Below are 15826 nucleotides of genomic sequence, written 5' to 3'. Positions count from 1 at the left end.
AGCCTGTGCTCTGCAACGGTAGAGGCCACAACAGTGAGAGGCCCGCGTACTGCAAAAAAAAAAAACCCCAAAAAACACAGGCACAATTATGGTTAAATTGTAAAGCTTAAAAAAAAAAAAGATGATGCCCCTTCCGGATGATGACAGCCATTTCTGTTCTCCTCCTGCCCTGATTAACATACCTTTGCTATAATCTGTTCTAACAGCATGATTTCAAGGCATAAGACAATGATTAACAACATTATGATTAAAAGTGACCCAAGATTTAAAGACTTAAGATATACACCATCTTCTCTTTTTTTTTTAAAGAAGCACTCTAATTCGTATAGACATATTAAAACTTTATCTTTTATTTAAAAAAAATTTCTCTCCCTTTTATTTCAACCCTTGACTTAGTGAATTTAATGAATAGGATTAGGCTTTATCTTTCTTAATAGATATCTTCTACAGTTTCTCCTAAGTCGAACAACAACAACAAAACCCAAAGCAACTCAAGCTAGAAGCTATATAAAGATAAATCAAAATACTTCCTCTAGGCAATAAAGGGGCACAGACAATTAATCTAGGCCACCAAATTTGCGGGGGGAAATATATTAAGAAATTCCACTCCATCCATTAGACGTAATGCTTTTAGTAATTGCTGTTTATCTTTGTAATGAGATCCCTGGTGGTAGAGAAAACTAGTCTGGTAAAGCAAGTACCTTGAGGGCTGAGGTGATTTCTGCGACACTATTATTCTCTAATTCATGGAGAAAGCCACAAATGTCATTTGGATTGGTCAATAAATATTAATTGTCTGCAAAGATATATTTTAAAATTTGCTGTTCTTAAAGCCACCCAGGGATTGTACAGGGGGAAAAAAAACACTCAAAATACTCCTCACTGCAAAATGCATAGCATTTACCGATTGTTGAATAATAGGGAAATCAGAAAAAAAAATCTGTATTTTAAACACTCTATTGGTTAATGGGGCATTACAGCTGGACTCTGTTTACTTATTAAAATTTATATCCCATTTGCTTCCCAAAAGAGTTAAATAGTTTACAATGAAAGGCACACATTCTATCAGGCTCTTAAATTAGAAAAGTAAAATTTGAAACCAGATGGAAGGAAGAAGTGAGTCTATAAATCAGTTAGGCTAAATATTAATTTGAACCACATTCAACCATTTCTGATCCACAAAAAAGGCAGTCATATAGTTCAGTCTATTCTTATTATGGCAATTGAGGGTTTGATTTAACACAAAACTTCCTGGCAAAAAGGGAAAGGTGACCTAGTATGCAATTTTCACTGTAGGCCAAATTCTCTGAGAATTCACTGACTGCACTGAAAGCTATGCTTGTGAGAATACTATACTTTTCAGGGCAGGCATGGGGGTGGAGTGCTAGGCAAAGTAACATCTAAAAAGAGAGATCTGTGATAACAGATTGTGATATAGAGTCATCATTCAGAATCCCTAGATCAGTGTAGTTCAGTGTTTTCCAATCTGGCGGGCTCCAGAAACGCCACTGATTCCCTGAAGTTCATTGGTAGGAAGCAATTAATGTGTTTTATGCTCACCAAGTTTTAAGTGCAGGACAGCTTAGAGCCTTCAACAGCTAAGCTGTGTATTCGGGGCTCTCTGAGAGCAGGACGTTTCCTAACATTAACTGTCTGTGGAATCTTTTTAAATTTAAACACCAGGTATTAAGCTGGTAGAGTGTTCAGTTCAAAGACTTTTTGGAAAAGTTAACCAAAGATCAGTGTTATTCAAACTATAATCAATTAGTGGTCACAAACAGCGTTTTGAAAGTTAAATAGAACAGAGTGTAGCAAAGAAACAAATCAAGGAACAGAACACACTGCGAATCTAAGTACTGTCGTGTAAAACTTTTGTGTGAGTCAAGGGAAGAGAGAGAGGCGGGAGGGGGAAAAACTAGGTCATGCCATAAACTGTATTTCTTACAGGTTAGGACAAAATAGCTTGAAAGCCAATGACACAGAAAAATAGATGATTATAAAGAACGTGGGAGTTCACACACAAATTTTTAAAAATCTAATAACTGTCCGTGCAAAATTTATTTCCACGTGGGTAGATACACACATATAATAATCAAGTAAAATAAAGCTTCTTCCTTCAGAGGTGCTGGGGTGTAAGTTCCCATAGGCTCTGGCTGTGCCCCAGAGGAGGGAATAGTCAGTTCAATCCAAGGAAACATAAAGGTCTCACCAGGAGGGTTTAGAAAATGAGCAGGCAGGAAAGGGCAGTGCGGGGCAAGGGCACAAGCCGGTGCAGCTGGGCATGTGCACTTGGCCACCATACTGGACGGGAGGTGGAGGAGCCTGGGGAGGGGCAGCTGACTTAAGTATTAAGAGGCCAAAGCATTAGGGTCTGACCACTCCCTACATGTGGTGGGGGTAAGAGGACCCCCAAGTTGTTGACTGTGTAGCTGACTAGATGGCAGAACCATGAACCACACTGGACTAAGGGCAAAGGTGACCTGGCCATAGGTTAGCCAAGCAGGCGCCATGCACACACGACTATTTATGGCCTTGTGGTTCGCAGTAAGGAGAGAAGCTTCCTTCATGAGGCAGCTGAACTCGTTGGAGTTCAGACAGACGCTTACAGATTTAGGAGTGATTTGTGCCCTCTTATCCTTATCCCAATCTCCATTCCAGTTATGTCCAAAGGCAGATGGGGTGGGAGGGCTGCTGAGGGGTCAGGGCCAGGGAGAATCAGACACTTTCGATCTGAACTAAATATCTATTTCACAGATTTGGTAATCAAAGAAATGATACTGGTGCCTCTACTGGTGCTGTATGTAAAATTCCTGCGTCGTTCTCTATTTAGTTTGTCTCCTGGGACCGACCTGGTTTCGGTGCCCTCCTAGAAACATTTGGTTCTACTGGGCTACAGACTGAGACTTAGATTTTTCTGGCTTTGTTTCCGATAAATTGATACTTGGGAGTTCTCCTTTAGTGGGTAGCAAGAAAGGATTTAGAGATGAAGAGGCAGGAGCCACAAACAATTTTCCAGTTACAAAGGGACCCTCCTTTCTATCATGACCTTCCCCATTCTGGGCTGGGCGACTCAGGGTACGGGGCCCGGGCGCGTGAGCCCTACCTGAATGCGGATCTCCAATAGGCCAGGGTGCTCTGTGCAGGTAAAAAGAAGCCTTTGAAAACAGAGCTGGAGCCACTCACCCAAAGAGCCAGACTTGGCAAGACAGGGGAGATGACTAGGCCTAGAGAAGCAATTAGAAGCACAAGGCACTGCCTGCGTAGAGAAAGGCAGTCCTCATCTGGTTGGCCCTTTCTACTCCTGGTCAGCCCCCTGCCGCATTACTTGACAGTTCTGTTTGCCACGTCAGCAAGCCCCGTACTCAGCCTCCCCCAACCCCGGGCTCCTTCAGAGCCTGTTAACTGGGCACCTCTAACCCCAGCCCATCCCACCTCAGTACTTTCAAACACTCCTTGCCCTCGGGCATGCTTCTGGTGTAAAATAACAGGTAGAATGACAAAATTTTCTACGTTTTATTTTTTTACTCCCCTACCATCCAGCTTCTCTGGATATGCGAATGGCACCAGATCCAGTCTGTCACCCATTGTGTGTTCCTTTATTTATAATCTAAGTGATTCTTCCTGGGTTTGGAGAGATTTACCCTTTCCACTGAAAATGAACTCCTTGGCTCATATATTTTCCATTTGGCCCCAAGCCTGATTTGGTATTTCCAATCTCTGGCCACCGCGACAAAGCCTGCCTGATTCTGCTCCCAGGACTTTTTTTTTTTTTTTTTTTTTTTTTGCGTTACGCAGGCCTCTCGCTGTTGTGGCCTCTCCCGTTGCGGAGCACAGGCTCCGGACGCGCAGGCTCAGCGGCCGTGGCTCACGGGCCCAGCCGCTCCGCGGCACGTGGGATCCTCCCGGACCGGGGCACGAACTCGCATCCCCCGCATCGGCAGGCGGACTCTCAACCACTGCGCCACCAGGGAAGGCCCTCCCAGGACTTTTTTACCCTCAGAAATTGAGTCCTTGCCTGAGGACTCTGACTTTAATTTCTTAATTCTTGCTTTTGATTTCCTTTCTCTTCTTTACTTTTCTAAAGAGCAGTTCCCCAGGGCACTCTTTGGGAGCTGCCTAGAAAAGAATTCCCAGTTGAAGTTATAATAAAGAAACAGGGCACCCGGTGCTGGAGCCCAAAGGTTGTGTGCCGTGCTAAGAGGGAAAACAGGGAACATAACTCGGTTCTCCTCTTGCCGAAGGAGAGAGGCCAGCGAGCTGGAGGAGAGAAACGTGGGCCTCATTGGGAGCTGGTACAGCTCATGCTGACACAGACAGGTATGACAGCAGCAGGAAGTCTCGGATCCCAAGTGACTGGACTGAAAAGCTCATTACAGGATAATTTTCATAAATTCTCACTTTTTTCTATTAAAAAAATAACTCCTGCATACACAATTCATTGCCAGGCTTTAATTCACAGCTGTGATACATAAGCACCAAGTCTGGTTTAATAAGAGGGTTAGAAACACACTAAGCCACTTGGTGGGGGCAGGGAGAGGGCAGGTTCTAAACATCAGTGTTGGCCTTTGAAGAGGCATCACGTCATCAGTCAAGACTCACAGGGAACCAATAACGGAAGAGTTTTAGATATTTAAAGTCAAAGACAAAATAATGCGAACCTCCCAGGTTTTAAAATTTCTCCTGATTTTTATAATCTGTTACAGTTGACCCAGGGTAATATTTCAAGGAAATATTAATTCTTAATAAAAGTATTGCCCCCGGGGACAATGCCTGACAGCTCTAGGAAAGCACCTTCACATCTCTGCCATCCCAGCAAAAATCCCCACTGCAGATGGAGAGGCTGGGACACTAAGTCCTCAACACCAGGCCCAGCGAAGAACCATGATTAAATTGCATATGGTGGGATTCCTATACCAGTATTCCTTCTCTTGACCAACCGGGCTCTCAAAAACTTGACATAATTATATGTGGTGAGACTCCCTGAGTTCTACCCAATGTTCTCAAATTCTCTTCTCCAGTAACCAACTGTGCACCATGATATTGTAATATAATAAGAAATCTATATTTGGTTTTCATCCATGATTCCTGACACAAAGCTTCCAAGACCCTTGTAATTTCCTGAGTGGTAGGAGCATCTTCTGTTATAATATTTGGTCTTAGACCCTGGTTCCTGACACAAGAGCTTTTAAAACCCTTGGACTCTCCAGAACGACAAGAGTACCTTTTTGCACATTAATGAGATGTCTGGGGGCCCTTACATAGCTTCAGCGTGAGGGCTGCTCCCAGAAAGACCAGGTTGTGATTAAAGGGTTGGAACTCACAGTCTCACCCTAACCTCCAGGGAAGGGAGAAGGGCTGGAGATTGAGCTAGTCACCAACAGCCAATGATTTAATCAGTCAGCCTATGTAATGCAACCTCCGTAAAAACCCTAAACGATGGGGTCAAGAGAGCTTTGGGGGTCGGGGGTCGGTGAACACATCCAGGTGCCAGGAGGGTGACATACCCCAAACTCCACGGGGACAGAAGCTGATAACCCTTCTGGACCTCACCCTTTGTGCTTCCTCATCTGGCTGTTCATTTGTATCCTTTATAAGAAACTGGTAATAGTAAGTAAAGTGTTTTCCTGAGTTCTGTGAACCGTTATAGCAAATCATTGAACCTAAGGAGAAACCTCCGTGGGAACCTCTGATTTACAGCTGCTCTCGGGCAGGTGTAGGGGTGGCCTGGACTTGTGACTGGCGTCTGAAATGGGGGCAGTCTTGTAGGAACTGAGCCCTTAACCTGGTAGTCAGTGTCAGAATGGAATTAAACTGTGGGACACCCAGTTGCTGTCGGCAGAGACCTGGAGAGTTGCTTGGTGTGGAAAACTGACACATTTGGTGTCAGAAGTGTTCTGTGAGTGAAACGAATCGGAGCTGCATTATGCTCTCAATCATTGGATTCACCAGGAAGCCCCAAATCTCAGACGGTTACATTTAAGTAAAAGAGTTCAAGGTGATAATCTGTGTAGGAAAACCAGTGACTATCCATTCATCTGCGATAACATAGGGCTTTTAGCGATTTATCAAACACTTAATCATTTGTTGAGTATACACGACAGGCCAAGTGACCAAGTGACGCTTTAGGTTACAATAGTTACAACTTTTTCTGCTCTCTAAGACATGAATCCATGTCTGCGTGGGTCATTAGGCTTCTTCTCCGCTGACACTACTCTGACTTCTGGTTTCGGAAGGCTCTAAGTGTTCCAGGAAGATCACAGTACTTTCAAGACTGACAGAGAATCACTGGAGCCTAGTATGATGGATCACCCTCATGCTACATCCAGAATGGGCCATCCCTCACCTGGCTTGGGACTCAGGGGAAGCGTGAGATGGAAGTTGCTCAGGGATCATCTTAAGAATTTTTTGCTGTTGACACGACAATCTCAAGCTCCCAAGCTACACCACCTGGTGCTGAAACATGCTCATGAGAAACAATGGATTAGGCACTGAACCAGCTATCAAAACACAGGATGTGTTCCTCAGAAGAAACTGTTGTCTTCATAGATCCACTAAGGAAGGATCGGCTTGAAGACACTCTCAAGGCATTCCTCTGAGGGAAACTTTTCTTAGACAATCACTTTCCTTACAGGTTATTCTAGATTGAAAGTAGTAGCAAGCATCCCAGCATGATTAATAGAAGGCAAGAAGGCCACTTCTATAGAGATAAAATATAACTATGGTGTAAGTCAGCAGAACAGTCAAGTAAATCCTGATGCCTCTGTTTATCATGTGTCTATATTAAAAAGAAATTAGCTCTAGAGGTCAAGATAATACTGGCACATAGGGAGAGAATTACTGCTCTCTCCCTGAGGCAAGGCAGCATATACCTTAGATTAAACTTTTATCAGATCTTGGGATTCCATCAATCTTTCATTACTAGCTGGCTCAGAGAACCCTTTGACTACATGTCATTAGGAAGCTCTCCATCCTCCCTGTGAAGACCCACCTCCCTCCATCACTCCTAGGAAAAGAAACAATGGCAAAGGGAAAATAGAGACAACTTTCAATTAGATGCAAAACCAAGAGGCCCAGGACTTCCCTGGTGGTGCAATGGTTAAGAATCTGCCTGCCAATGCAGGGCACATGGGTTCGAGCCCTGGTCCGGGAAGTCCCACATGCCATGGAGCAACTAAGCCCGTGCGCCACAACTACTGAGCCTGCGCTCTAGAGCCCGCGAGCCACAACTACGGAGCCCATGTGCCACAACTACTGAAGCCCACGTGCCTAGAGCCCATGCTCCGCAACAAGAGAAGCCACCGCAATGAGAAGCCCGTGCACCGCAACGAAGAGTAGCCCTCGCTCGCAGCAATTAGAGAAAGCCCACGCGCAGCAACGAAGACCCAACGCAGCCAAAAATAAAGAAATAAATTTATTTTTAAAAATGTGGATATTGAAAACATTAAAAGAAAAACACCAAGAGGCCCACTGTTTCTAAAACCCTGTCACCTAAAACAGAACTGCCCTTTATCACTGGCAACTTCCACCAATTTAGAAAGGACGTCTCCTTGGCACACATGCTGTTGTATCACCACAGTGTGAAAAGCTGAACATAAAGAACAGCTCCACTCACCTGCTCTCCCGAATGCCCTCCTCAGGGCAGGCACGCCCTCATGCTGCCTCCTTTAGTCAGTGCTAATTCCATTTAAGGGTCAACTCGGGAGCGTGCAGGCAGGGGACAGGAACCACATCAGTTACTGGGACAGAAAGATCATTTAAAGACCTGTAACTACAAAACTAAAAAGGGAATAGGAAGAAGTTATCATGGAGGCAGCAATTGCAAGAGGGGGCTGTGACCTGGAGGGTGGAGAGAACAAAGGGCAGAGGTTGGAATTATCAAAACCTAGAAGCTTGGAGAAGCCCCATGGTGCAAAACCTCTGACACCAAGGAGGTGGTGCCGCTGGGCTGGTGTCTCTAGACTTGAAGCAAGGTCGGGACTCAGACCTTTAAAGAGGGCACCCCAGCCAGTGGCACTGGTGGCTCTGAAGAAGGGGAATGATCAACGGTTCTGCATTTCTGTGAGTGCTGGGAAAACTGCATGAGAACGGACACAGCGGGATGAAGAAGTTGTTCTAGGACGATGCTCACAGACACAGGAAGCAAGTTCCTTCTTCTTCCTCCAGCCTTGCAGCCCCCTCTAGTCAGAGTCTAACGAGCAGCAAACTAGAGAAGCAGAAACATTTTTGCAGAGTCCTAGCTCCAGTCTCACAAAGCAAGCAGAGAAGGGTAGGTTTGGAGCTGAGGGACAGCAGCTTAATAACTGTCACAGGAAACAATAGGTCATAGGCTGGGAACACTTGAGGTGATTCCTTTTCAGACTGTGTCAGAGGCTAGTTGTTTCACCTCATCTTTTTTAATAGTGGTATTAACTTGGCAATTGTTGGCCCAGCTAGAGACTCCATTTCCCAGAATCCCTTGCAGCTGCATGTGGCCAAAGGGATATGAACAGAATGTGGGCATACTGTTACGTGTGCAAGTTCCAGGTCCCCTTCAACTTACAGACAGGTCCTCTGGCTGGTCAGACTAGGAAGACACTGGAAGTCCTGGTAGAACAGGACTTGTCTTTTCCACAGACTTCCTACAGCAGCCACAATGACTGCCTCATTCTATTCTGAATGCATGTTACTGTAAATGCTCTTTCTGGAAAGAACCAGGCCATACTGGGTCCTCCACATTTGGATCCCCTATTCTTTTTTTCCTTTCCTTTAAAATTTTTTTAAAAATAAATTTATTTTATTTTTATTTATTTTTGGCTGTGTTGGGTCTTCATCGCTGCAAACGGGCTTTCTCTAGTTGAGGCAAGCAGGGGCTACTCTTCGTTCTGGTGCGCGGGCTTCTCACTGCGGTGGCTTCTCTTGTTGCGGAGCACGAGCTCTAGGCACGCGGGCTTCAGTAGTTGTGGCACGTGGGCTCAGTAGTTGTGGCTCGCAGGCTCTAGAGCGCAGGCTCAGTAGTTGTGGCTCATGGGCTTCGTTGCTCCGCGGCATGTGGGATCTTCCCAGATCAGGGCTCGAACCTCTGTCACCTGCATTGGCAGGCGGATTCTTAACCACTGTGCCACTAGGGAAGCCCATTTTTTCCGTTTTAAAACAACCCATTAAAGATGGAAAAACCATTTGCAGCTCGGAGCCATATTTTGTCAACCTCTGCTTTTAATTCACACCTGTGGTTTCATCTCCCCAAGGAAAGAGACCAGGCCTCGAGTGCAGGGTTCTCCGTCTCCCTGCTGACCCCAGGTAATTTGAGACCATCCATTATCTCTTGTCAGATTAACAGAGGAGTTCCTATTTGGACAGAGGACAATTCCAGGAGTCTGTCTTTGCCCTGTCACAACTAGATGGGTCACCTAAGGCAAATCATCCCCTTCTGTCCTCAGTTAATCTCTAAAAGAAAGAGGTTGAAAGACAGTGGTTACGAAACCACCTTTTACATTTGAAAGCCTACAAGTTACAGTTTTCTCTCTCTCTTTTTTTTTTTTTTTTTTTTTTGCTCTGGACGCGCAGGCTCAGCAGCCATGGCTCACGGGCCTAGCCGCTCCACGGCATGTGGGATCTTCCCGGACCGGGGCACGAACCTGCGTCCCCTGCATCGGCAGGCAGACTCTCAACCACTGCGCCACCAGGGAAGCCCTACAAGTTACAGTTTTGCACATTCTGACTAACCTCAGTATTACAGCCAGGATGCCCATGCACCCCCCCAACCCCATCCCAAAATTAAGCAGTTTTTTCAAAAGAATCAACACAGAACAACACTGGCAGGAAAACAAAAGCATGAACTACGTGTGGCAGTAGACTTCTAAAGCAACTTAAAACCAGGGGCTTGGTGGATAAAACCAGCTGGGACTATCCCAAGAGAAGAGAAAACAAAAAAAATATTCAGTGCACTTGAGACTTACTATGTTATTTAGATAAAAGTTCCTGAGATCTTATCCAGATAAAACACTTAAGTCAAAGATAAACAATTGGAAATTTATGAATAATCTATCACACAGTAAGATTTTATTAAAAACTGTTCATCAAAAGCAGAAAAGAGACACATAAAACACCCTCTCAGAAGAGAAGTTCTGCTATACAAACTATAAGCACAAACAGCATCACAGGGTCAACATTTAACCTGCATAAGAAAGTGCTTTTTAAAAAGCCCTTGTGCACAATGGCTGTGATGGCTGCTTTTAATTATAAAGGAATTTTACCTTCATTAGAGCAGGCCCAGTGGGGTCTCCAATTATAATGGTTACTTATTACAAGGAATTCCAATTTTTCCTGAAGACAAAAACAGCAATCTAGTGTTGCCACTAATTTAAATGAATGAGTTTATTGACCAGAGCAACATTTCCCATAGTGTGTTCCATGAGACTGCATTTCCATGAAGAAAAGGGTTCCAGTCCACATCAGGACAGGAGAACCTCCCAGAGGGTCCAAAGCAAAGGGGCCTGATGCACTTGGTTTAACCCACTTTCCCAACTGACCCTAGATCCTTTTTTTTTTTTTTTTTTTTTTTCTTTTCAAGGAAAGTCTATGAACATTTGACCTTATTAGTGCTCCACGGTACACCGACCTGGGAAATCCCACTTATGGGGTCTGAAACCCTGGACTATACCATCCACCCACTTTCCTTTCTCATGGGAAACAGACAGGATTAGCAGATTCTATTGCCTATCAGCAATGTACAGAAGGATCTGTGTGCCCCTTCCCTTATCTGTCACAAGAGGCAAGGAAAGTCCCCGTTTAAAGTCTCCTATGTTCAGAAGTTATGTCTGCTTGCTATTGATATCTCTTTAAAAGAATAAGGAGAGTGCTGCTTCCCAGGGCCGAATGAATAAATAGGAGAGCTGTGGCCGGATTAGCACAGCCCCTGAAATTGTTGTGAAATCCCTTCCACCCCATCCTTGGAAGGGCACCCTGCAGGTCCGTAGAGACAAGATGAGAGATGGTACTGTGCTCACCTGCCCCAGTCACTGGGGGCAAAAAGCCAGTTCTACAACCCAGGGCCTCCTTCCCACAGGGGTGGAAGTGGAGCAGGTCAATCTGGGTGCTCCCTGGTGCTGCCTTTGATTGGAGATACAAGGCTCATGAGACCCCTTTCACCAGTCCCATCTCTGGGAGCCTTGACATTTATCTCACTGTGATCAAAAGGAACCGAAGTAGGAGGGAGCCCTCCCTTTGCCTGGCGGTAATGCACATGGGCTCCAAGAAATGCCATAATAAAGGCAGGCGTGACTCTCAAGAACAAGACAAAAACTTCAGCCCAGTCCTGCAACCACCAGCACCCCACAGAGAACCAATGTCTGATGCGATGGCGATTTCTCAGCCATTCATAATAAGAGGCTTCTCCAAATCAACCTGGGGGATCGGTGGGGTGTGTCACAGCTGGGTCATCCCCTCACGCAAAGTAAACTTACTCCATAAGGAATTTCTTCAGAGCAAATCAAATCCACTTGAAAGCCTTAAGAAAATGCTAAACCCAAAACAACTTTACAAATCCTGAAATTACATGGCTCAGTGAAGCACTCTGAATTTCAAGACAGACTGTGCCCTTCAAGCCTCTGGTATACATACTTTTCATATTCATTTTAACCACATCAAGAAATTCCCTAAGAGATTCCATTTTCTCAGCAAGGGAGGTTACAAAAGAGAATGTGAAATGGACTCATTTTCTCAAGCAAAATGAAACACTTTTATGTTTTATTCATGCAAAGTGTAAACTCCTTTCCTTTGCAGCATTACAAATTGAATTTGCTCTTGTAAATTGCTGTAAGGAAAAGAAAAAAAAAGGCATCAAGAACAAAAGAAAGTATTAAAAAAAAAAAAGCAGGAATACAAAGGCCTTCTTTGAGAGAATGAAAACTCAGGGGTCCAATGGGAGAAATACAACCTTTCACTGACAAACATACTTTTTTATTTACTGTTTCTAAAAGCAATCTAGCTCAAGGGCCCCCAACCACTACCTGAGCTTTCTGAGGTCCTGACAACTGATGCAGAACCCTCAGTGTATTTCTAAACTACACTTATCAGCTAACATTGAGTAAGAATAAGAAATGGTTTAAAAAACATGAGTAACTCAGCCCACATTTCAAAAACATAATCAAGGCAAGGTAACCTAACTTACACTGATATCACTGGGATGCAAGGGGAGTGGTTCTTCCTGCTCTGTAGGACAACTGAACTCAGTGTCTGAAACAGCCTCTCTGTTATCAATGATAAACTGTCCTGGAAACCTCCCTGAGGTCTGACCCCTCCCTCATCCTCCCTGTCTTTGAAAGGAAGCCATGTAATTAGCTGTCTCTGCTAGTGGATGTTGCTTTAACGAATCAAGAGCTAACATTCATTAAGCATTTTCCACATCCCCCATCAGTGGGCCAATTACTATACACACAGAGGCACATACATACACGTGCTTTGTGGTCCTTATTATCACCCTCATTTCACAGATGAGAGAAACTAAGCTCAGGGCTTGAATAATTTTGTCAACTGGAATTTGAATCATAATTTCTCCCTGAACAAAGAGCATTTGGCCTTACTTTAAAGAGTTGGGGTGAACTGAAAACCTCATCGATGAAATCCACTCACAAGCTAACCTTAAAAAAACACAACCCCATCCAGTTGCACACGTATATCATGATCTTCACCTTGGCTCCTGTCTTAAAAACAAACTTGGAGGACAGGAAGTAGGGAAGGATCAAGTATCTTACACTCTTCCGTCAAGGCTAAATGTTTTTAATGATGCACGAACATCATCAGGTATTTTCCTCTGTAAAATTAATCAATTCATGCCAATGCATCAACTCCAGTGTTCCAGCTCTGCTAAGCAACTGAATGACAGGTGTGGATGCATAATCTATCCACTCATTTCCCCCCAAAGCACCTGGTCCAGCTGTCACCGTTCATCACTGTTACAAAAGCTCAAAGACACAACTGTGCTCCCACGAAGGTTTATCCAATCAGCTGTGAGAGGACATTGCAGCTCTCTCTTTTGCAGACCATTTCTCACCTGTGATTCCAGAAAAAATGCTTGTTCTTTGATGAATGCTTAACCACTTTCCTTTCAGGCTTAGGACTTGGAACTGAATCAAAAAAACTATCAGATCCACTACTGCCCATCTCTGGGAAACAAAGGATGGCGAGGCCAAGGCAGAGCCACCTAGAGGACCCCATGATCCAATAAGCCACAATGCCCAGGAATGGAGGCACCCCAGGGCAGCAGTCTCTCTGTCGTCTGGGATTTTCAGCAGCTTCTGCAATGCTCTTGCCCCTTTTCAACAGAGCAATAAATAATCATCCTATAGCTTGTCCCTAAATGCTAGGAGATCCTCGGGTATACCTCGAGAGTTGACAAAGATTAATTTAATTCAAGAGTTAGATGCATTGCATGTAGCCCAATTACTTAATAAAGTATCAAAGTATGATGCTTGTGATTACTGTCACTTTATTAGTTAGAATATGGACTTGAAAATCAGAACTTCCTTGTTTCCAGTCACTGTGGAGAGCAAAAAATTCACAACACATCTATTAAGAAGTACTTGCTGGGTTTCCCTGATGGCTCAGTGGTTGACCGTCCGCCTGCCGATGCAGGGGACACGGGTTCGTGCCCCGGTCCGGGAAGATCCCACATGCCGCGGAGCGGCTGGGCCCGTGAGCCATGGCCGCTGAGCCTGCGCGTCCGGAGCCTGTGCTCCGCAACGGGAGAGGCCACGGCAGTGAGAGGCCCGCGTACCGCAAAAAAAAAAAAAAAAAAAAAAAGAAGTACTTGCTGGCAATGACAAATATTCAGTAGAATTTCAGAAAAATACACATTGAGGGGAACTTTGGTATGACCAGACATTTCAAACGTTAAAAGAGTTCAGCCAACTTCAAACCCCAGAAGCTCCTTATCAGCATGAGTTAATGATCTAAAGCTTGCGATGTGGATAAACAACAAGGTCCTACTGTATAACACGGGGAACTGTATTCAGTATCCTATGACAAACCATAATGGAAAAGAATATGTATATCTATGCATAACTGAATCCCTGTACAGTTATACTGTACAGTGTGAATTTTGCTGTGCAGCAGAAATTAACACATTATAAATCAACTATACATCAATAAAACAAATTTAAAAAAATAATAAAGCATGTGATTAAGGCTGTACAACCTCTCCCTTCCAACAAGCCCTCTACAAAGAAAATACCAATCGCAGAGCATCTGAAATAGCTGAGACTCAACTTTAAAACAGACTGCAGAGAAGACCAAAAAAAAAAAAAAAAAAGGTGGGAGTTCAGAAAGCCTGGATGAGTAGGGAACTTAGATGAATGAGGATGAGAGGGGGTGGGGGGAGAAATACATGGACTCAGAGGCAGGATCCAGAGTTGACAAAAGGTCTGAGGTACAGAAACCAGGAACGGAAGGAGCTTGGAGGGCTGACGAGGCAGGGATAGAGATGTGCTTTAAGTTTTTACATTTCTATAGAGAGTCTACTGTCAAGTTTCATATTCAGCAACATGCAGTAACAGTGAGGCCCCGCTTCAGGGTTAAGCTAAAACTGGGGCACCGGGTGAGGTGACAAAGGACAGCACCGGCCCGGGGCACTCACCGGCCGTTGTCGCGGCCCACGCCCCACACGCGGATGCTGGCGATGGGCTGCGTGTGGAGCGCGCTGTGGTCCATGGGGTCCACCAGGCTCAGCGTGTCGTTCTCCAGGACCAGGTACATGTCCTTCCCCTGGGAGTCAACGAGAAGACAGGTTACCTTCCTCACGAAACCACACGTCCTTGGGATGTCTGTGGCTCCCTGGGGGTGTCGGTTCAACGATCAAAAAATTCACCCCTGTAATTTGTTCTCCTAAGAGAGAAACATCCCCTCCTGATTAAAAGATTCATAAATCTTTCACCTTCCCCTCACATGTCTAATTTCTCTCTCCTTCTCCAAATCCTCTGAAATGTGTCCCTAGCCTGCTTTCTAGCTGGCTCTTATTTTAAATTATTTACACTTTGAAACTTTACTCTAAGAAAAAAGGCTAATGGCGGGTTCCCTGGAGAATCTGGCCTCTTACTGACTCCAAGTCTGTCATCCTCTCACAACCCCTCTGTCCCCATTCCTTCCCCTCTGGCCAGACCCTACCAGGCATCCCCTTGACGCCCTTCCCAGGTCCACAACGATGTCCGTCTCTTCTCAACTTTTACACCACTTCTTATCTGTGTGATCTGGCTGGTAAATAGCAGGCACAGCTTTGGGACACTTCTCGGTGCTACAATAGCTAACGCTGAGGTGACTTTACCACATCTCAGATGTTATGCGACAGGCTTCAGGTTCCTTGGCTCATGAGTGCTCTAACTTGCCTCAGAGCTTGGTTTTATTATCTGCGATTAGCGGATGGGAAAACTGAGGCTTATAGGTTAAGTAACCTGCTCACGGCCTAACACAGAAGCCGCGAGGCCTTTAGCTGCGCATGTGCTGTTGTGATACCAACACGGGGGAGGCTGGGGTTTCTTGCACATCACTCTTCAGGTTTTCAGGTTTTGGTCTCCTGTCTCCCCCCATATTGGCTCTTTGAGGGTAGGAATGCTAGGCCATCCAACTTCACTCTCCTTGCAAAACCTCAGGCATAATTTTAAGAAATTATTAAACCATCCACTGAAGGTTATGGTCAGCCCAGATGCTGTGGCGTGGACGCTAGGGAGGTCTAGCAAGGCAGCACAGTGAGGCTTCCTGGCAGATCCTCAAATCCAAAGCAGGACAGATGCTCCTTGGCCTGGTTTTTTTTTTTTTTTTTTTTTTTTTGTGGTATGCGGGCCTCCCCCTGTTGTGG

The 15826-nt window shown here is 44.9% G+C and overlaps 1 protein-coding gene across 18 annotated transcripts in view; it reads right to left on the bottom strand.

The window, feature by feature from the left end:
• The window catches only part of APBB2 (amyloid beta precursor protein binding family B member 2), a 386035-nt gene that overhangs the window by 53859 nt on the left and 316350 nt on the right, over positions 1–15826 (bottom strand). For all 18 annotated transcript variants that reach the window (XM_055086069.1, XM_055086072.1, XM_055086075.1 and 15 more), the window contains one exon: positions 14612–14739. In XM_055086069.1, the coding sequence (XP_054942044.1) occupies positions 14612–14739 (128 nt within the window). The remainder of the gene's footprint in view (positions 1–14611; positions 14740–15826) is intronic.

This window comes from Physeter macrocephalus, chromosome 7 (genome assembly GCF_002837175.3).
Source record: "Physeter macrocephalus isolate SW-GA chromosome 7, ASM283717v5, whole genome shotgun sequence".
NCBI classification, from domain to species: Eukaryota; Metazoa; Chordata; class Mammalia; order Artiodactyla; family Physeteridae; genus Physeter; species Physeter macrocephalus.
This window is presented reverse-complemented; position numbering and strand designations above follow the sequence as displayed.